The sequence below is a fragment of the Biomphalaria glabrata genome, chromosome 3 (genome assembly GCF_947242115.1).
Source record: "Biomphalaria glabrata chromosome 3, xgBioGlab47.1, whole genome shotgun sequence".
NCBI lineage: Eukaryota > Metazoa > Mollusca > Gastropoda > Planorbidae > Biomphalaria > Biomphalaria glabrata.
In genome coordinates, this window is record NC_074713.1 from 54,964,043 (window position 1) to 54,986,874 (window position 22,832).

Genomic DNA, 22,832 nt, shown 5'->3' on the forward strand with positions numbered 1-22,832 from the left:
CTATCCAAGGCAAAGGGCAGGGAGGAATGGAGAAAGACGGTCGACGAGTCTTGCGTGGTGCCCCAACGGTCCAACAGACTAAGGGATATGTAAAGGCAAAAGAAATAAAATTAGGTCATTGGTTACCATGCTTGACTAGATTGACCTAGTCACATGCATAGGACGTAACCATCTTCCTGTTTGAAGTAACGTCAGTATTTCATAAGATACATTTTTACAAAACTAATTAATCACGTCAGTATTTCATAAGATACATTTTTACAAAACTAATTAATCACGACTAATAGATTATCTAACTCAGGGGTTCTCAACCTGTGGGGGTCGATTGACCATTTGCCAGGGGGGTCGCCTAAGACCATCGAAAATATGGATTGTTATTGTCTACCCTACTGTATTTGTGTATGGGGTGTGGGGGGGGGGGGGGTCGCGGGGGATTGTAAAATGGGGTTGCCGAGCTTGAAAGGTTGAGAACCGCTGATCTAACTGGTTAATTTTTGGATTGATTCATTTGCTAACATCGATAACTTGATCGGAGAATGGGAAGGGGGAGAGTAACGTGTCAACTCTTTTGACCAGACAGTGTAGAGTTATGAACTCTTTATGTTGTGTCTGTTGTATTTATGTGTATTTTTCTGTTGTGTTGTCTTTATATGAGAGTCCTTGTAATCACAACAAATTTCCGTAAGGATCAATAAAGCAGTCTTTGTCTTCCTTATAGTTTTAGTCTTAATAACGATGTCTCTTCTTAAGAAATATGATACTGTTATAAACCTGGTGATGACACAGATGGAGGTAGTGCTGTGTGTGTTTTTAGCCTACCCAAATCGCCCCAGTCCAGCGCAGGACGAGTGGTCAACCTTGACCAGTGACAGTGACAGTTCAGCAAGGACCAGTGTCGTAACTATTACGCACGCAAATCACGGCGAATGTAATCAAGCGAGTGGTCAAGCGAGGTTCCATGCGTTTCTAGAAGGCCAGTAGATACCCTGTAAAAGAGCCAGTGTGTTAAGACACAAGACTTCACTCCACGTTACCTCACCATGTGACCAGTACGAGGCGAGAAACAGCACGGTGTGTGAAGTCAGGCGGAGCAAGACTAGGTTTTCGTAAAGACAGTGTTAATGTTGTTGCCAATTACGATGTATTTGAAATTAAACTGACAGATACTTTGGAACCCTGAGTTGTGAGGTTCTTTTAAGTTCGTTGTGTCGTGTGGATAGTAGGAGAGACCTAACAACACTTAGGCTCCTCATTGTGTAGTTTTTATGCGTTTATTACAAAGCTTTATATCAACTCACTCTGTCTGGTAAATAGTTTGTGCACGCTATTTCTCCCACACCCCATTCTCGTGTCAGGTTGAAACTTTGCACAATTATTCTTTGGCATAGACAAGACATGAATCAATTTTTTTTTAAAAAGTAACCATTTAGTCAATTAATAATTGGTAATTAATTATTGTGTTCGATATTGAAAAAAAGGGAAATAGCTTCTACATTATTGGGATATATAGTACTTCAGAAGTTATTTACCTTACATATGTATTGTATTTTGTTGTTGTTTTTTATATGAATATTATATATTTTTTCTTGTTTTACTGATATGCTCCATCAATAAGGTCTAAATTTTTCCCTAAGGCTTTGTTATCAATTTTGCCCTTCTTTGGGTGTGCATGTATCTAGTCGACATTAGCCTATTTTTGGATACGTTTTTTAAGTATCAATGCGCCAAAGAAAAAAAAAAAAGTCCTATTTACAGCTACCCCTTACCTATCTCCCCCATTCAGCTACTCAGACCTTACAGCCACTACAATTACGTATGGTATTTCAGCTTACGAGGTAAAAAAAACAAAACGTCGGGTGAAGAAGATTACCCCACCCCCTTCCATTGTTAAGTTCCACCTCGTTAGATCTATTTGCCAGGCGGGAGAACTTAACACTTCCTGTGACTAGCATTTCCCCACTTTTTTTTTTTAATCTCGCGAGATAAGAGCGTGTCAGCGTGAAGCAATCAAAAAGTCCATATCCATCCGCCACTTCGCGACCTCCCGTTAATTGTTTCCCCTTCCAGTATTAATTAGCAGCATGGCGGTGCAGGACAGAAAGTAATCGGCCCCGCTCTGCAATGACACCCGACACCTTGTTTATTTGCAGAGAGCGATTACACTAAAGTGTGATTTAGTGCGCGTGATGAGCTTCCAGCAGTCGACAGTGACGCGCCATTTTCACGTCGTTTGTATTAGTGGGAAAAAACAAAAAAAGTTTCATAAAAAAACATTTTTTTTTTGGAAAAAAAAAAAGGGGCGGTAATGATCTCCTTTATAAATATAATGGCGTTGTATTTATTTTTTTTATTCTATTTATTACTAGCAATCCTTAATTATTGTAAGGAGTTTAAAACATAAAAACTAAAATGTTATGTTGGATAGGCCAATAATAGAATATGCATCCTCTGTTTGGGACCCCTCAACTCAAGAAAACATTAAGAAACTGGAACAGACACAAAGTAGAGCAGTGAGACTCAAAATTAAACAATGTTCACATTTGACTAGAGTAACGCCTTTAGTAAAATCACTAAATTTAGAAAGCCTTAGAAAGACCTAAACTCTGCCAAGTCACTGGTTTTCCTGGCTAGCTCAGGCAACCCATTCCATGCTCTAATAGCACTAGGGAAGAATGTTTAATGTTTTCTTGAGTCATTCAACACATCAGGTAAAATAATAATGTGAAACAGTATTTCATGAGACTACAGAGAGAGCTAACAGTGACCTACGTATTTTGCCACAAACTACACTGACAGAAGCATTGTCTGCATGTTAGAGATTATAGTTTTCTATTCCCCCGTCTATGGCAATAGATTTCCTTTTGGTCTCCGATGTGTATCCAGTGGTCTTTGTAAGATATCTCCAGCTGTCTCTTTCTTAAGTCACCTGAATATAACACACTACACACAATGTACGTTACACACAAGACACAGGATATTAACAAATGGAACAATCAATACCACGAACCATTGAAACAAATCAATAAAACAAATTAAGAAGTTATCACCTTTCTCATCATATAGTATCAGACATTTTATTAAATATAACATCAAATAGAATTTAAAAAAAATGGAATTAAACCCTAGTTTCAACTCATATAACAAAACAAAATATTGCATATTTTTAAATACATAGATACATAGAGTGGCTGAGGATGGTCACTAATCTCAACAATTTTAATACTTGGAATTATTTTGTATCAGTTAAGGAACTAAAAGTGATTGTTTCAATTATTCGAGTTCTCTCCCTTGAGTCGCACCCACACAGACAAATAGTTTTTAAAGTGGCCAGGGGGCGCTAGTGTAGACAGGTTGTAGAGTTGAACGACAACACTTCCAGCACACTGCGTACAGTAGGTAAAAGTTCTGACACTTTTGGTAAACTAGAAACCGGAACAGAGATCCTGAAAATGGAGTGGACATTCTTTTATAAGGGTCAGAAAACTATCTTCAAAGTATCTGTACATTTTCTTTAAGCTGGTACCTTTCAAAAAAAATAATTTAAAGAGTAACTTCAAAGAGCCCCCTTTTAGACTATTCAATCTATAAGCCAGATGATGTAAAGCCATCTGTTTCTCGGCCATTGGTTAAAAAGGGTGTCATGTGGCCAGCACAATGGTCAACCGCCTTTACTTTCCTCAAATATCAGGTATCCATTACAGTATCATGGAGACAGATTCATTCTAAAAAACCAGAAATTCAAAATCCAAGCCTCTTCAAGATTTTAACCCAAGACCCCTCGGGGCAAAAACAAGTGGTTTACCACTCAGCCACCACACTCCTCACACAGATCAATTAGTTGTGATCTTACTGTCTCCCCCGAATCCAAAGTTTTTTTTCCTAGCCTAACTGACAAGAAATAATTAAGTTAATAATGCCAGAAAAAAGTGTACAAAGTGTGTACAAATTTACTTTTTTATTTGCATCCAATTTTTGGCTACCATAACAAAAGCATCAGGCGCCCCAGCAAATATAGCTTCCATATCTAACAGCTGAAAAGAAAAAGGCAAGAAACAAATGATGTTTGAAAAACATTTGCTGATGTTTGATTTCATCCAAAACAACAAACAACAACAAAAAAAAACAACAAATATGTGAATAAGTTAGCACTTATAACACCATCGTAGCAGTGGCGGTAGAAGCTCAACTGCAGTAACAGACTATATCACCATCGTAGCAGTGGCGGTAGAAGCTCAACTGCAGTAACAGACTATATCACCATCGTAGCAGTGGCGGTAGAAGCTCAACTGCAGTAACAGACTATATCACCATCGTAGCAGTGGCGGTAGAAGCTCATCTGCAGTAACAGACTATATCACCATCGTAGCAGTGGCAGTAGAAGCACACCTGAAGTAACAGACTATATCACCATCGTAGCAGTGGCGGTAGAAGCTCAACTGCAGTAACAGACTATATAACCATCGTAGCAGTGGCGGTAGAAGCTCAACTGCAGTAACAGACTATATAACCATCGTAGCAGTGGCGGTAGAAGCACACCTGCAGTAACAGACTATATCACCATCGTAGCAGTGGCGGTAGAAGCTCAACTGCAGTAACAGACTATATCACCATCGTAGCAGTGGCGGTAGAAGCTCATCTGCAGTAACAGACTATATCACCATCGTAGCAGTGGCAGTAGAAGCACACCTGAAGTAACAGACTATATCACCATCGTAGCAGTGGCGGTAGAAGCTCAACTGCAGTAACAGACTATATAACCATCGTAGCAGTGGCGGTAGAAGCTCAACTGCAGTAACAGACTATATAACCATCGTAGCAGTGGCGGTAGAAGCACACCTGCAGTAACAGACTATATCACCATCGTAGCAGTGGCGGTAGAAGCTCAACTGCAGTAACAGACTATATAACCATCGTAGCAGTGGCGGTAGAAGCACACCTGCAGTAACAGACTATATTACCATCGTAGCAGTGGCAGTAGAAGCACACCTGAAGTAACAGACTATATCACCATCGTAGCAGTGGCGGTAGAAGCTCAACTGCAGTAACAGACTATATAACCATCGTAGCAGTGGCGGTAGAAGCACACCTGCAGTAACAGACTATATTACCATCGTAGCAGTGGCTGTAGAAGCTTACCTGCAGTAACAGACTATATCACCATCGTAGCAGTGGCGGTAGAAGCACACCTGCAGTGACTATATAACCATCGTAGCAGTGGCAGTAGAAGCACACCTGCAGTGACTATATAACCATCGTAGCAGTGGCAGTAGAAGCACACCTGCAGTAACAGACTATATCACCATCGTAGCAGTGGCGGTAGAAGCACACCTGCAGTGACTATATAACCATCGTAGCAGTGGCAGTAGAAGCACACCTGCAGTAACAGACTATATAACCATCGTAGCAGTGGCGGTAGAAGCACACCTGCAGTAACAGACTATATTACCATCGTAGCAGTGGCAGTAGAAGCACACCTGAAGTAACAGACTATATCACCATCGTAGCAGTGGCGGTAGAAGCTCAACTGCAGTAACAGACTATATAACCATCGTAGCAGTGGCGGTAGAAGCACACCTGCAGTAACAGACTATATTACCATCGTAGCAGTGGCTGTAGAAGCTTACCTGCAGTAACAGACTATATCACCATCGTAGCAGTGGCGGTAGAAGCACACCTGCAGTGACTATATAACCATCGTAGCAGTGGCAGTAGAAGCACACCTGCAGTGACTATATAACCATCGTAGCAGTGGCAGTAGAAGCACACCTGCAGTAACAGACTATATCACCATCGTAGCAGTGGCGGTAGAAGCACACCTGCAGTGACTATATAACCATCGTAGCAGTGGCAGTAGAAGCACACCTGCAGTAACAGACTATTATAACCATCGTAGCAGTGACAGTAGAAGCACACATGCAGTAACAGACTATTATAACCATCGTAGTAGTGGCAGTAGAAGCACACCTGAAATAACAGACTATTATAACCATCTTAGCAGTGGCAGTAGAAGCACACCTGCAGTAACAGACTATTATAACCATCGTAGCAGTGACAGTAGAAGCACACATGCAGTAACAGACTATTATAACCATCGTAGTAGTGGCAGTAGAAGCACACCTGAAATAACAGACTATTATAACCATCTTAGCAGTGGCAGTAGAAGCACACCTGCAGTAACAGACTATATCACCATCGTAGCAGTGGCAGTAGAAGCTCACCTGCAGTAACAGACTATTATCACCATCGTAGCAGTGGCAGTAGAAGCACATCTGCAGTAACAGACTATATAACCATGGATGAACAATAGAACTTTAAATACTATTCCCACTTTTTAACCTCAACATGACGAGATGGTCACGAGATGGTCATTAGAGACGATGATTAGGCAAACAGGGAAACAACAACCTCCATCGTGGTTCTACAGAACTTATTCCATTGCACTTGCAGGGATGGAAGAGAGAGCCAACAGCTCATTTACAATTCACACATTGTTCCTCAAGGGGCTGGGATGTTTTATAGCATACACCAGCATGGCTGATGTGGTAGAGAGAAGCAATACGGTGTAGCTTCCCCGGTGTGATCAGCCTTAAGCCTCACCTCTTACCTGAGCGTCTTGGGATACGAGTGAATCAGAAATAGGGATGTCACAAATGACAACTGCTTGGATCCCTCCAAGACAAGACATTAGTTCAGACAGACCGGTGAAAAAAAAAAGAGCTCCAAGAGACTCAATTCCAAATTAATATATATATATATATATATATAAAGGGAGGGGTGGATATTATACATGAGAAAAAAAAGTATGAACTTACTCTTCCATTAGGAATCCTTCCAGTGATCTGTCGACCAACTGACATAATGAGACCAAGTAGGACTGAGTAAGCCACAGCACTGTGAAAGGCAGAACAGTTTTAACTATTGAAATAAGTACATTGCAGTTGGCCAGCATCAAATGACCATCCATTCTTCCTGTTTGTTTTACTAAGATAAAGACAATCTTCATGACCACATGCTAACAACATCCTCTTGACTACATGATAACACCATCATCTTGACCACAGGCTAACAGCATCATCTTGACCACATACTAAAAACATCCTCTCAACTTTATGCTAACAACAGCATCTTAACCACATAACTTAAAACATCAACTTAACCACATGCTAAAATAATCAACTTAACCACATGCTAACAACATCCTCAACATCACATGCTAAAAACATCATCTTGACCACATACAAATAACATCCTCTTGACCAAATGCTAATAACATCCTCTTGACCAAATGCTAACAACATCCTCTTGACCAAATGCTAACAACATCCTCTTGACCAAATGCTAAAAACATCCTCTTGACCACATACAAATAACATCCTCTTGACCACATACAAATAACATCCTCTTGACCAAATGCTAATAACATCCTCTTGACCACATGCTAACAACATCCTCAACCAGATACTAACAACATCCTCTTCATCACATGCTAAAAACATCCTCTTGACCACATACAAATAACATCCTCTTGACCACATACAAATAACATCCTCTTGACCACATGCTAACAACATCCTCTTGACCAAATGCTAACAACATCCCCGTGACCACATGCTAACAACATCCTCTTGGCTATATCCTTATAAAAATATTTTAAACATATCCTAAAAAAACATATTGAGCATATCCTTGACCATACTTTTACAAGTACGGTACATTTTGACTATGTCCTGTCAAGACTTGAACCCAAGACTACCATATCAGCAGTTTAACAACATTGAATTCTAATGTAGGTCCACTTCGTATCATTTTAAAAAAAGCAAACTATACCTAAACCTGCAAGGATTTAACAAAACCAGCCAAAAAAAAAAAAAACAATTAGAAATAGCATTCAAAGGGTTAACCAGTACCTTGTGTATTTTCTTTCTCTTTGAGCACATAAAAAGATGAGGAGGGGGAGGTATTCAAGTTGACTTGTACCTACTCCGGGCACCCTTGACGGATTAATTTAACTCTTTTTTCAGAATAAAAATCAAACTTTTTGATGATCAAAATAAACCTGATCAATCAGTTAACAGAATTCTTTTCTTAATTCCAAGGGCCTGGGGGCCAGAATAAGATGGGCTCAATAATCAAGGGGCTCTAACTCATTTAGACCAAACAAGTAGATAGAGAATGGTGGAGTTATCTCTGCATGAATATATCACTAAACCAAAAGACTGGAGGGGACAACCCAGTATAATATGCTTGATGTGAACCCAAACTTTGAATTAAAAAAAAAACCAACAACAACATAAAATAAAACTATTGCTATTGAAGAGGGCAACCAATGTAAGATGAACCTGTACCATCCTTGTGAATGAAACAAATTTATATGGACATTTTAACCTGTAATGGCTAACTCTGCTATTGAAGAGGGCAAACAATGTGAGATGAACCCTGTACCATCCTTGTGAATGAAACAAATGTATATTGACACTTTAACCAGTAATGGCCAACTCATTGGAGCAGGTATACAGCATGTAGTCCAATAAGCATGGAGATTATTCGTTTTACTAGATCGATATCACTTAACAAGTTCTATTTTCCTTACTAAATGTTTGAAATCTAAATAGAGATAGGATTACCAGACCAGGCAAATGGAGGACATGCCCAGGGGCGTAGCTAGGAATTTGCAATCATTTTGCGTAATATTTAATGTAAAAAACACTCATTCGGGGGGCTTCCCTCAAGCGGGGGCCCGGGGGGGGGGATTTTTCAAATTCTCTCCCCCCCCCTCCCCCATCCCAGCTACGCCACTGGACATGCCCACCTAAATTGTAAAAATGTCTGGTTTTCACTTTATCACATTTAATCATGTGTTTGAATTCATTTCTTCACAGCTTCTGGTTTGAACAAACACATTTTTTTGTAAATAGCAAAAAGGTGTGAAGTTTTTTGGCCAGTCTATTTCATGAACAGGTGTTCCTACGTACCCTAAGGCTGCTTAAAAGATACCTGTTACCCAAAGCTCCTAAAGATCTGAGACTTTTCTTTTGCGTTGACATGAGCTATTCTACCTTGAAAAAGAATTTTGGTGTGTTTTTAGATTAGTTTGACATTTTGGCTCTCATGTTTATGTTTGTTATTATCATCCGGGCCTGGATTTCAACATGTAAAATGTTTGTAAAATGTTTTACATGTTTTGGATGTTCCTTAAAAGTTGAAGATAATTTACTTCTGAGTCCAATCCCACAGGATGAGAGGGGATGGCAGTGGACAGGGTATGAACCTGGGATCATCAAGAAGTCCAAAGGATGTCCAGCGTGCATATCGCAGGACCAGGCACCAATCATATGAACTCAGGCAAAAAATTGCTTGGTCCGAAAAATAGGATATTTAATATAGATGTCTGGTAACCTGTCACAGTCTCGGTTGACACTGCCTGTTATATGTTCACCTCGGGTTAAGAGGGTGAAAAGACACATGAAACTCCTGATGTAGAAACAGGAAGTAAGGACTAAATTGACTTTTAGTTCAGTCAGTAGTATCTTTGAGTCCAGTCTGCACGGTAGTGACTTAGAGAGTCGAGTAGTAACTTTGAGTTAAGTAGTATCTTTTGAGCAGTCGAAGCCAGTAGTCTTTTGGGACTGTACTCATGTTTTGATACTTTTTCTCTGGACTTAGAGAGTCAAGTAGTAACTTTGAAGTTTATTGTCACCCGCTGTGATGCGGATGTGATTTAATAAGATATAGTATATTGGATATGTTTAATACCACTGTTATGCGGACGCGACTGTATTCTATGCATTGAATCATTTTTGTAACTACCATGAAGTGTGAAACATATTGTTTTATTAAATAAATGTTACATCTTGTCTGCCAAAATGTAACTCATTCAATCTATACCATTTGTGTTGGTTACGTGTCAAATGTGACTCCAGGAAGCACGAACCCAGCATTCCACGACATTCTTCACCATTTCACCTTTTACATAACCCATTTAGCTAAATTCACCTGGGAAACAAAAAGAGAACTCAAATGGGCTTATCACTTCTCCTTGGGCAACTTCCTTCCTCCAGGTGCTAATTATGCCCCCCTTCAGTACTGAAGGGGCAAGGAATCTCGTGGTAATGAGATGAAAGCCTGGGCATTAGTTATGGTCGAAATGATGTTGCACTCACAGAATTCTCCCCCTCTCCACGCAGCTGACGTGTTCAAATTAATGGCAGGTGCTGATACAGTTTGGGATCAACGGCATCGCAGGGTCTGCCAGGGTGTAACACTATGTGCTGCAAGATGCTTAACAGTCACAAGCTTTTGATTTTTTTTCCTCAGGGTTGCTTCCCAAAGGCCTTTTCTATGTTTCAGTATAGCCGCAAGGCAGCTTTGGTTTGGCTTCCTTCTCCTTGCTTCTAATTATAGAACCTGTAATATGCTTTCAATGAAAATACATTTTGATTGGTGAGTGACAAATATATCAGAGCTACTTACCTTGAGCCTTTAGACAAAGGAATCAGGTTATAAAAATAGTAAGCTATGGACAAAATATGGGAGATAATCACATCCACATCCTGAAAGAGAAAAAAAAAAGTAACACTCATGTATCTAATATTTTCATACAGAGTGCATAGAGAAAAATAAGTTTTTAGATTGGATAAGTTTGATAGAATAAACCTAAAGAGAATAAACCTGGCTGGCTGCCCGGTCGTGTGATATGTGCTCTAGTCTGTCATCTTGATGGTCCTAGGTTCGAACCCTACCCTCTGCCATTCCCAACCATACTCCGAGAAGTTTGGGCTAGGATATAATAATCTTCAATTCTGAAGAGACATTCCAAACATGTGATTGTTCTTTGTTTTTGGTTGTAAATTAGATGTGGGACCAAGACATTTAAAAAAAAAATGACAACAATGTGTTAAAATGGTTCCACTTATTTTGTTTATATCATGGGATCCAAAATATTGACATTATAAATTTTTTAGTTAATTTTTTTTAGCTATTATTAAATTTTAAGTGACCAATAGTGTTTCGATTTGTGATTTTTGAATATTTATTGGTTAAATGTAGAATTATAAAGTTACATCTTTCAGTACATTGATTTTTCTATTAATTTTATTATGTATATATTTTTTTTCCAAACACAGTTTAAACTTATTAAAAGAAATATTTTCTTAAATAATTTACTTTATTTATTAAAATTTTTAAACCAATTCATTTCCCTTAAAATCAAATCAAATATGTTAGGTTATATAATATAATAAAAAAGTTAGGTTTGTTCTAGTTACACTAGTCCCCTTGCCAAATGTTTTTTTTGTTACAGAAAACTCCATTTTATCTATCAAAATAATACGAGCTGCAAGAGTTATATCTTATATATGAAATTGTATAAATTAAATTTTCTTAAGAAATTACTTTAAAATGTCTTGTTATGCAAAAATTCAAGAAGGATCCATACATAAATATTTTATGTCATTCAAATTTAAAAGAAAAAAAAAAACGGCAGAAGGAAGCATTTCAAAATATAAAATTGTAAAAAACTATTTACACTATCACAGGATCTTTCTTTAGCCTTCATCTTCACAAAGGAGTTACAACAAGAGATCATTTACAAAAAACAAACAGACACAAATAGCTCCTTTGTTCCGCTGGCCATCAAATCAATGAATAGAATTGGTCCATCTGATGTTAACTTTTCACATGTAACATTTGAGTGAAACTAGTGTAAATGTAGATTTTGTTCCTACAGTCATAATGTATTTTTTTAATGCACAAATTGTGAGATGAATTTCCCTCATGGATAATAAAGATTGCTATTATTTTACAAGCAATTAAAATAAATCTGAACTTTAAAGCTCATCACCCCCAACTATTGTATAATTTTTGAAAAAAAAAACCGTTACAGAATGATATACAAATATCATGGCTGTTTGGCCATGCAGTATGCGCTTCTGACTGTCATCATGATAGTCCCGGGTTCAAACACTGTGTGCTTCCCCCTCTCCTGAGAACCTCTGGGAGGTTTCAACAAGAACATAATAATCTAAATTTCAGTAGGAACATGGACTACAAGGTCTGAAAGGGGAACTTTACTTATTATGATCAGTGACATAGACCACAAGGTCTGAAAGGGGAACTTTACTTACTATGATCAGTGACATGGACCACAAGGTCTGAAAGGGGAACTTTACTTACTATGATCATTGACATGGACCACAAGGTCTGAAAGGGGAACTTTACTAACTATGATCAGTGACAAAACAGAAACTTACTGATGCTTTACTTAGGCCAGATTTTCTCATTTCATCTTGCAACAACATCAAGAGATAGTCCATTTCCGAATGATAGGAAGACATTCTATCTGGCATATTGACTATATTTAATGCAAACACAATTTTTTGATGCCTGAAATAGAAAGGTAACAACCAGATGTAGTGAAGACATTGGCATTATACACAACTGAGATAAGTAATCTAATTATAGGGAGGACTTGGTCACTGTGCTGGCCACATGACACCATGAACCGTTGGCCAAAGAAACAGATGACCTCAACATCATCTGCCCTATCGCAAGGTCTGAAAAAGGAACTTTACTGCTTACTCATGGGCTGCACACACACACACACACATATATAATATCTACTTCCACAACTATTTAAAGAATTGAATTAATGAGAAAAAAAAAATACATATAGTTTGTCCATCTTGATACAATGATAATGACTTTTGTCATCCAAGGGCCTGAGGGCTTTGCACTGAATTAGTGTGTATTCTCATAAGAAATGCAACATTTGGAATGACTTATGAAAGCTCTGGGCCCATAGTGATATGCAATACATCTTATTTTAATTTCTATAAAGGATTATTACTGATTATTCTTGGATTGTGTATCATATTTCCTATGTGGTGTTATTATTGTTTATATTAAACATATTATTTGTGTCTGATACATCAAGAGTTATTTCCTCATTTACAAGAGAGGTATAACGCCTACATAGAACATTATAATATGAACCCATTGTCACCCAACGACCATCTAAAATAACCTGGTGACAAAATCATTAATTTCCCAATCAATTTTTTTCTTTTAACTAATTGAAGTAAAGTAAAATTCCCTTTTCAGACCTTGTGATCTATAGGGCAGATGATGTTAAGGTCATCTCTTTCTTTGGCCAATGGTTAACAAGAAGGGTGTCATGTGGTCAGCACAATGACCAACCGCCTTTTCTTTCCCCCAACTAAAGTCAGGTACCCATTAGAGCTGGCTGGACTCAGGGTGACCTAAATTCCCAAAATTCAAAATCAGAGTCTTCACTAAGATTCAAACCTAGGATCCCAGATTTGCAAGCCAAGCGCTTAACCACTCAGTAATAAAAACTAAATTGATTGCAGTTGCTGGTTGTTTGTTTGTTATGTTTCAGATGTTCCTTCGAAATTGAAGATAGTACATCCTAGCCCATACCTCCTGCAGGAAGACAGCCCAGAGTACTTCTTAGCCCAAACCTCAGCCCAGAGTACACACACCACAACCAGCCCAGAGTACACACACCACAAGCAGCCCAGAGTACACACACCACAAGCAGCCCAGAGTACACACACCACAACCAGCCCATTGTACACACACCACAAGCAGCCCAGAGTACACACACCACAAGCAGCCCATTGTACACACACCACAAGCAGCCCAGAGTACACACACCACAAGCAGCCCAGAGAACATACACCACAACCAGGCCAGAGTACATACAGCACAAGCAGCTCAGAGTACATACACCACAACTAGCCCAGAGTACATACACCACAACTAGCCCAGATTACACACACCACAACCAGGTCAGAGTACATACAACACAACCAGGCAGCCGAAGTTGTTGGCTGCTGAAACACCTCAAGTTCAAGGTCGGGTGGAGAATGACATTTTTTTATAAGAAAACGTACAAGCAGTTGATTTCGTGACACCCCCCCCCCATTAACCCTTTGCCCTAGATAAATCCACATTAGAATTTCAAAGATAGCGTAGATACAAATTTATATGACAACTTCTGTTAGAAATAATTAGCATATGTCCGCGGGCTGATCCATACTTTTGATTATTGGTAATTGTAAATGTAGGAATAATTCAACCATTTATATTGAGAGATGTCCAGGTTGTACATTTTGTCCGCAGGGCAGGTTATAACAAAGTGGGTCGAAAAGATCAAAAGTAAAGTTCCCCTTTCAGACCTTGCAATTTATAGGGCAGATGATGTCATTATCATCTGATCTCTGGCCAACGGTTAACGAGCAGGGTGTGATGTGGTCAGCACAACGACCAACCACCTTGAATTTTCCCAACAAAAGTCAGGTACCTAACCTATTAGAGTTGGGTGGACTCAGGGATGCCCTAAAAATCCTGAAAGTCAAAATAAAGGAATAATTAAACCATTTATATTGAGAAATGTCAGGTTTGGCTGTACATTTTTGTCAACAGGGCAGGTTGTAACATTTTGTCTGCAGGGCAGGTTGTAATACAGTGGGTCAAATAGAAGAAGAAAAGTAGGTTCCTGATGATAAATGAATTGAGACCTTGACAAGTCCGACTTAAAAATCATGGATTAGGAGCCGAGAGTTAGTGTGATTTCTAGAAAAGTGTGATTTGAAATACTACATGCTTGAGTCTGAGAATCTTGGAGGCTAACTGGAGAACTAAAAAGGAATTAATATGCATGATTAAATGCATGACGTGTAGGACGTAATCATCTTCGCTTTTGAAGTAACGTCTGTATCATATAAGATAAGAAGATAAAGGAATGGAGATGCTATAGAAGGATCCTAGGTATCACCTACAAAGACCACATCACAATTGAAGAGATTAGAAACAGGATTACAATGGCTAATGAGACCAAGATGGCATGCGCACCACTGTCAAAAATTGTAAACTGAAACTTTACGGCCATATCACAAGATCCTTCAGGAAACAGTACCAGGAGAAAGAAGAAGAGGAAGACAGAGAAAGAAATGTAAAAGATAGCATAAAAGAATGGAAGGGATTGTCAATGAAATACATTCTGTCCAAGGCAAACGAGAGAGGAAGGTGAAAGATGGTCAACAGGTCAGATGTGGTGCCCCAATGGTTCAACAGACTAAGGGATAGGTGAAAGTGTGATAAAGCCACAAGCTCAAATCAGTTCATACAGTCAGTGGATCTCCATTATGTCCCTTGTTTGTTCTAGTGTTAATCCAGTTTAAAATGCATCTATTACTGTGCTTTCTAATTCTTTTCAACATTCGGTTATATTTCTTATTTATATTTTGTCTTTCCTGGAATAAATTCTAAAAGGATTCAACTTCAGACAACTTAATGCTGTTGTTATAAAAGGGAGACAATTATTATTATTAGCATGAGGCTATTAAAAGGGCAATACGACCCACAGTCAGCAATGAAAGCTTTGGCATCATCCACACTCTCTATTCACAAACATTTTAAAGATTTTTTTTTAAAGACATAATCCTAATTAGTCATTGAACTTGCATGCAATATAGCAGCTGGCCTATTGAGTCTGCTAAATATAGATTTACTCCTCAGCTATTGTAAGATAAAAGTTAATTATTCTGGGTTCTGATGCTTGAAGTTATTTTAGAAAACCAACAGATGTGTTGAAGGTGAGCGGAAGGAATCAAAAAAATGTATGCTTTTTTTTTCTGCATAAGAAAAAGGTGTATTTTTTTTATGCAAGCACACTCAGCCTTGAATGTCCCTGATTTTATTAATTGAGTTTAGCCTTTCACATAAGCCATGGAACCTAGCTCAGTCACTAGTGACTATAACAGTAGCTTTAGATCAGCCGCAGGAGATACTTCTCCTCAATTTAAGAGATAGGGTACATTGGTTTAACTCCCTTTGTGTTGACAATGATAAGACAACTAAGACTGAGATTAAGCTCAGCCCGATTTTAAGCTTATCCCCCATCTCTGCTCATAAAATATCAGCCTTTTTCATTTTTATGTTAAAAAAAAAACTCTCCAGAATTTGTGGATTTACAAAAAATCATTATTGAGGCAGCTTCACTAAAAATTTATTGTTTTTTTTAAGTACATTAAGGCCTGTTACAAGTCTTTTAACCATTCTCCGGAATTGTACAGTTCTGAATGTGAAATACTTAAATTAAAAAAAAACAATTTTGCAAGAGTACACACACAAAAATCTGAACATTTTTATATAAAATGGCAATTGATAAATGTCACCGCGTTATTTTATATATCATTAATGTGACTGTGGTTATGCTTGATGCTGTGCTACCATTGTCGGTTTATCAATGTAGGCGTGGTGGCGACATTGGGTTCATGTTACAAATCACAGAATAATGAAATGACGCTGGATGTAGCAGACACAATAAGTTTAATATAACACCACATAGTGAATACAATATACAATTCACCCAGGAATGGTCAGTATTAATCCAACAGAAATATCACCAATATAAGAACTTAGTAACTATTCTATAACCAACTACTTTAAACATCTAACTCTACTGCTTATATATTAAGTGACTCTATCAAGTGCTTGCTACAAGATCTCTATGTTGACTGACTGCCTTTAACTCTCTGGTTCACCTAAGGTCAAAAGTGTTCACCTTAGTGCAACATGGGTTGTGAATAAGATTCACACTATGGAATTAACATTTACAATATAGAATTAGGGTTTCTACTCTATGGCACCAACTTTGAGGTGGTGACAATAAATCTGTTTTATAAGTTGGCAGAAACTCCTGCCTCTGAGTAGCAAAACATCTAGATCCTGGAACTTCTACGTAGTTGAAATCTAGAATAAGATTTACTTGATCTTTTAGATGAAAAATTGTATTCGGGCATTTTCATCTTCATTTGCATACAAAATACGCAAGATGTGTACTAGTAGGCATCCCTTGAGTTAGTCCCCATTTAGTTCCTGTTGGAGAAGATAAGTCTTAGCAGTAGATGTTGAAGTTAAAGAGTTTATCCTTCAATATTAACATTTTAAATATTTTCATTAAATGAATTTTTGACTATCAGCTTTTTTATTTTCTATAATGTATCTTTCAAGCTATAGCAAGCTCAGTGCGCTAGGGCCCAGTCCCAGCTCTTTGGTAAGCATGTTTGGGGGAAGGGTGGTGTCAGGGAGAAGATTTCTGTGCTGCCACTTAGAAAACACTTATCTAGAGACTGGATTCAGACTTGAGCCCTCTTGATAGGCAGCCATCACTCAGCTGCATTTCCCTTAAGACAATGTTAGAGCTATTATTCATCTCAGCCTGTGGTCCCTTCTGGGGCATAAGCCACCAATCTGCAGGACGGTCCTACAGATTGCGGGGCCCTATGCTAAGCGGATTGCGTGGGCCCCGGTCTGGGTAGGGATAGGATAATAATTGAAAATTAAGATTTTGTATTAAAAAATAAATTCTTCTTGCATTTTATTCATATTTTACTAAGTACAAAATCACTGTCAAATTAACTTTACAACCCATCTACAGTAGATAGTAGTTTTCCAACAAAAAGTCGATAAACATTCAGATCTGTCTTTTACATTTAGGCCTACTATTGTCTAGCAAAATATCGCTTTTTTTTTGTTGAGATAGATTTATATCTATATTTGTATGCCAGTGACTATTAAAGTAGGCTACATTAAGCATTTGAACTTCTGGTTTTGGTTAAAATGCAACTTTCTATTATATTTTATTTAATGAAAGCTGACAATGCTTTTTTTTTTTCATCGCGAGTATGATTGGCACTTTCCATATTGAATGACACCCCCAAATGACAATTTCGTCTGTTTTTAAGGAGATTTGGATGAAGATTTTAATAATTTCAGGAGATTTTTTTGACTTTTTCGTAAATATTGCAATTTCAGAATTCGAGGAACCCTTTAATAATAAGTTAAAATGTTTTAATTTAAAAATTTACACCTAGAATTCGCGTGGGGCCTATGAAAGTGCGGGGCCCACTGTTGCCAGATAGGTTGCAGTGGCCTAAGACGGCTCTGCCAACCAGCTTCCTCCAGGCATCTTGGTTCTGGACGAGCCTCTCCAACTCTCCCCACGTCTTGCCCATCTGCTTCCAAATCATGGCGCCATGTATTCCTGGGCCTTCCACTCTTCCTATTTCCTTAAGGGTTCCAGGTTAGGGCTTGCCTTGTTATGTTATTCAAGGTAAGATGAATATCAAGCGTTAGTGACAAGCTGGGATCCTCACTAGACAAATATTAAAAATAGCCTGACAGAAGAGTAAACCAATTCACTTACTGATCTTCTGTTAGCACCAGGACGCCACCTTCCAGCCTGTTATCCTCTCGGACACCAGCAACAGATGGGACTTGTGTAGATACGAGGAACCCCCGAGGATTGATTTGCCGTTTCTGATAAGAAGAACAAATAATGAAAACTTTTAAGTTAAAGTAGAGGCTGACCCTTAGCACTGCCATAACCATTTTAACTAACAGATAGAAAATACTGAGTGAGAAACATGAGCATGTTGCAAATAAACTATTTTTCAAACAACTCATTTACATAATAATAATGTTGCAAATCTAATGCAAGCACTCAACAAAAGGATCAAGGTAATAATCCATCCATCCATCCCAGTGGCGCTACAGCCCATGGAGGGCTCTGGCCTGCTTTAACACATCCTTCCATTCAGATCTCTCCTGGGCCTTTCGTCTCCACGCCCTAACCCCAAGCTGCTTCAGATCTGCTTCCACGTCATCTATCCATCGCATTCGGGGTCTGCCTTTGAGTCGCCTGCCTTTTGGTTTTTGCCTGTATACGATTTTCGCCCCTCTGTTGTCTGACATTCTTTCAAGGTGACCTGCCCAACGTAGTCTGTTCTTTTTTATTTCGTTCACTATTGGTGGGTCTTCATATAATTGATATTCAAGGTAATAATAGCCAATGTATTTATTTACAGCTATAAACAAAGAGTTAGACATGGACTTCCGCTATCAAGTCACAGGGAGTAATGCCTTAAGTTCTTGTGGTGATTATGTTTTGTATAAGATATTGTAAATGACACTTCATAGAACCTGGGTTGTAAGGCTAAAAGAATTCTATGTTTTTGTATTAATTGTACTATTATTTCATTGGTTGGGACAGAGTGAAAGCGCTTGAAGTTTTATTGTTGTCGTTAGAGGCCTGAGTTATGGAGCCTAGTGGTATGATATGAGTAATATACAAGTCAGTTTTATAATTATGTATATATTCAGTTAGTTAACGTTTGATGCGTTGTCTTCAGCTACAGCTACCCTGATTTACTTTTATTAAAGTTATATTTTTGTTGTTAATTCATCTCTGGCGTCTCTAGAATTATTGAAAGAAGTATTACTAGTACGTTTTGTGTCAAGTATAATTCCAGTAACTGTAAGGAGTTCACAACAATCACAATAGTTCTACTTAATACAAGAACAGGGGGTATTGAGTTTAGGCACATCGACACAATTTAGGCCATATCGTGCCCGCAATACAAGAACAGACCACCAAAACACTTCCCAGTGTCGCTCCAGGTCTTCCAAACAGTTCAACTGGTATCACACAGGACGTCACTTAGCCCCAGACTGTTCAGACTCTCATAACTTCAGTCGGATCTACAACAGTCCTTCTTCAGGTAGAATCAACATGTCTTCTCCTACTCATGTTGAACAGTGCTCTGATGTGCACCATCAGTATTGGCACGGGAGTGAAGTTACAACAATAATAATCACTTTGTTGACCATGAGGAAATTTGTCTTACGATTTGTGCATTACGCACGACAAAACTTTTGAACTTAAGCAAACAAAATATACATTCCTACCAGTCTCACCTACAAATGACATTCACTGGTATAGAAAAATATTAGCTCCATTTAATAAAAATTAACAAAAATATTACCTAGGAGAAAGTTATTGTATTACTTCTATTTCATAGGCACCAAATCTAATGAAAGTGTGCTTAATGTGACCTAAAGATGCTCAACCTGAATCAAAATGAAGATTGTATGCTTCCCAGGTTCGAATCCTGGTGAAGATTGGGATTTTTAATTTTTGGGATCTTTGGACACCTCTGAGTCCACCCAGCTTTAATGGGTATCTGACATTAGTTGGGGAAAAGTAAAGGCGGTTGGTCGTTGCACTGGCCACATGACACTCATCTTTACATCATCTGCCCTATAGACCACAAGGTCTGAAAGGGGAACTTTACTTTACGAAATATCTTAACTCTTTCTCTCCTTATTGACAATACCTTTGTTGATTTGAACTCATTAAATGAAATTAATGTTTGATTTTATAAACTTTACTTTGTCTTATATAAAAAAGCATGCCTTCCCCTTAAATTCCATACCAACAAAAACATTTTCTGATAACAAACGAAAATGTTATTGAAGTTTTATCAAAAAAGGGTCAGTGAAATACTATTGAGCAAAATGAATATTTCCATTGAAATGTGGACAATAATTACAGAGAAAAATAATAATCTAATTAACCTAATTAAGCAGTAGGCGAGATCTGATTCACTTACCCTAGACACAGCTAATAAATCCTCACAAGATGTGGCTTTGGCCAGGTCCTCCTTTAAACCAGAGTAACTTGCTGCCCCATCACTGTGGATAAGAAAAGCGATTCAACCTAGCTTTTAGATATATGCATATTAGATAAACCACTAAGAATGCACAGCAGAGATAAACAATACAAGGGAGATAACTTTAATTTTGTTGGCAAGTCTAGAAAAAAAAGAGTGACGTTACCCTGAATAATGCTCCAACATTGTTTTAGCCAGCTTAAAAGCCAACTCGTTGTATGGAGTCACCTTCATGTTGTGTACAGAACCTCTGCAGACAAAAGAAACAAAAAATAATTTTAAAAAATATTTCCTACTTTATGATCAAATAAAAATGGATCCGACTTGATCTGACTGGATCGTTATTGAGAACGAAATTGGCCAGTATGGGGATCAAACCCACGACATTTGAATTTTTAGCAGAATGCTTTATTCACTGCTGCCAGTTTTGGGAATTTCCAACTTTTCACCAATTCTTTCCCCTCCCACCCATCCACCCATGAAGAGAGTGTGAGCTCTAGAAGGAAGTGAAATGACTGTATTGCATGATTAGATAGGATGAATAGAATCTCCAAAGATAATGAAAGAATAACAATTCTACATGAATTCTTGAGAGCATGATTAGAATCTGTAAAGATGTGAAATGAAACAATTTTAGATCAAAATCTCTATGGCATAGTAGAATCTCTAAAGATATGAAAAGAAATAATTTTAAATCAAAATCTCTATGGCATAGTAGAATCTCTAAAGATATGAAAAGAAACCCAAAATGAACACATCAAGAATACTATCCGAAGCCACAAACCTCAAGTCCATAATATCATCAGTACTAAATGCAGTACAAAAGGAATGCACCAGTCTATTATAGGCTAGCTCTCTCAAGAGTAAAAATGCAAAGAGTTGTGACTGAGTCAGCAGTGGCACCCCATTGTTTTTTAAACTAAGCAAGATGAAAAGCTTAGGGAAAAAAAGTTTTTTTTATTTGTTGGCATCTCTTCCCCCCCCCCCTGCCCCCAAGCAATAACAAAACACACACACACACAAAAACCCAACCCTTGTTATGACATTTACCTAACAAATGGAATGTCTGTCCTGTGTCCCTCCTTGCTTGTGTAACTTGGCAACATGTTGACCCAAAGATAGGGCTGCTCCAGATTGGCCAGGCGTCTATAAAACACGGCTATAGAAAACAATTCCTTCCAACCGTTCACAACTTTATCTATTAAAGCAGATAGCACAAATACAATTTTAAGAGATTTTAGTTGCAGCATAGAGGAAAATATAAGCACCTCTGAAATTCTGTCTAAGTAGATAAAACATGAATCTGTACATAGATCTGATTGTTCATAACTGTTAGGGCTTGTCACGTATCAGTCAAGCTGAATCTAAATTTAACTCTTCCACGATGCAACCTTCGTATTTGAATATTCTTAAGATGGAAAAACCTATGACGTCATCTGATCACGCGATTGAAGCGTTGGTTTTGCCTAGGAATGATGGGATTGGTTAGAGCGGGTTTGATGTCATCAGTCGTGGAGATGATTTCATAGAGAAAGATTGTAGACTAAAAGTTGAGAGAAGAAAATGAAGTAGTCAAGTTGCACAGATTTAATCAGCTGTAGCATTAATATTTATTTGAATCTCTTTGTTAACGAGCTTGGAAGAAGATGTTCATTTGATAGTTTTATTTGTACATTTTGTATACTGAGAGTGATTCCTAGTTACTGAATTAAAATTTTCTATTTTAAATGAAGGATCTTGATTATTTGAATCTCTAAAGATATTTAGATCTAATATCTAGATCTAGTTCTACACCAGAATCCCTGGCATGTCCCAGAGAGAAGAAAACTACAGTAACAGATACTGGCAACATAAAGTAAACCTGTGACAGGGCTAAATAAAAAACCCAGATTTCTTTCACGTCTGCTCACCTTGTGTTCCTGTTTTTGTTTTTAATATTTTCCATTTTGCCTATACATTTGGAAAAAAACAAACAAAAAACATTTTAGGTCTCAAAACAAAATACACTTTTAACTTGATATGAACACTCTCCATTATATATATGGCTTTAGTTGACAATATACATAATCCCTTCGATGTAAAAAATAATTAAACTGTTTTTTATGGTTGTGATGTTTTAACACTTTAAGTGACCAAACATTGAATTGTTCCTCAAATATCAACCCTTAGACTAGTAGACTACCCCTTTCAGACCTTGACATTTATAGGGCAGAAGTTTCTCTGGTCAATGGTTAACTAGGGTGTCAATCACCAACCGCTTTACTTTCTCCAAATAATGTCTGGAAACCATTAGAG

At 37.9% G+C, this 22,832-nt stretch overlaps 1 protein-coding gene across 2 annotated transcripts in view; it reads right to left on the bottom strand.

The window, feature by feature from the left end:
• Positions 1-3,047: 3,047 nt before the first annotated feature.
• The window catches only part of LOC106073974 (tetratricopeptide repeat protein 13-like), a 37,811-nt gene continuing 18,026 nt past the window's right edge, over positions 3,048-22,832 (bottom strand). Inside the window, exons 16-25 of one of the 2 annotated variants that reach the window (XM_056022708.1) lie at positions 22,448-22,487; positions 21,588-21,735; positions 20,704-20,787; positions 20,478-20,559; positions 18,233-18,345; positions 12,249-12,381; positions 10,471-10,550; positions 6,813-6,891; positions 3,952-4,031; positions 3,048-3,443 (exon numbers count right to left, since the gene is read on the bottom strand). In XM_056022708.1, the coding sequence (XP_055878683.1) occupies positions 3,338-3,443; positions 3,952-4,031; positions 6,813-6,891; positions 10,471-10,550; positions 12,249-12,381; positions 18,233-18,345; positions 20,478-20,559; positions 20,704-20,787; positions 21,588-21,735; positions 22,448-22,487 (945 nt within the window). In that variant the 3' untranslated portion in view covers positions 3,048-3,337. The remainder of the gene's footprint in view (positions 3,444-3,951; positions 4,032-6,812; positions 6,892-10,470; positions 10,551-12,248; positions 12,382-18,232; positions 18,346-20,477; positions 20,560-20,703; positions 20,788-21,587; positions 21,736-22,447; positions 22,488-22,832) is intronic. The other variant, XM_056022709.1, reaches the window with a different exon arrangement.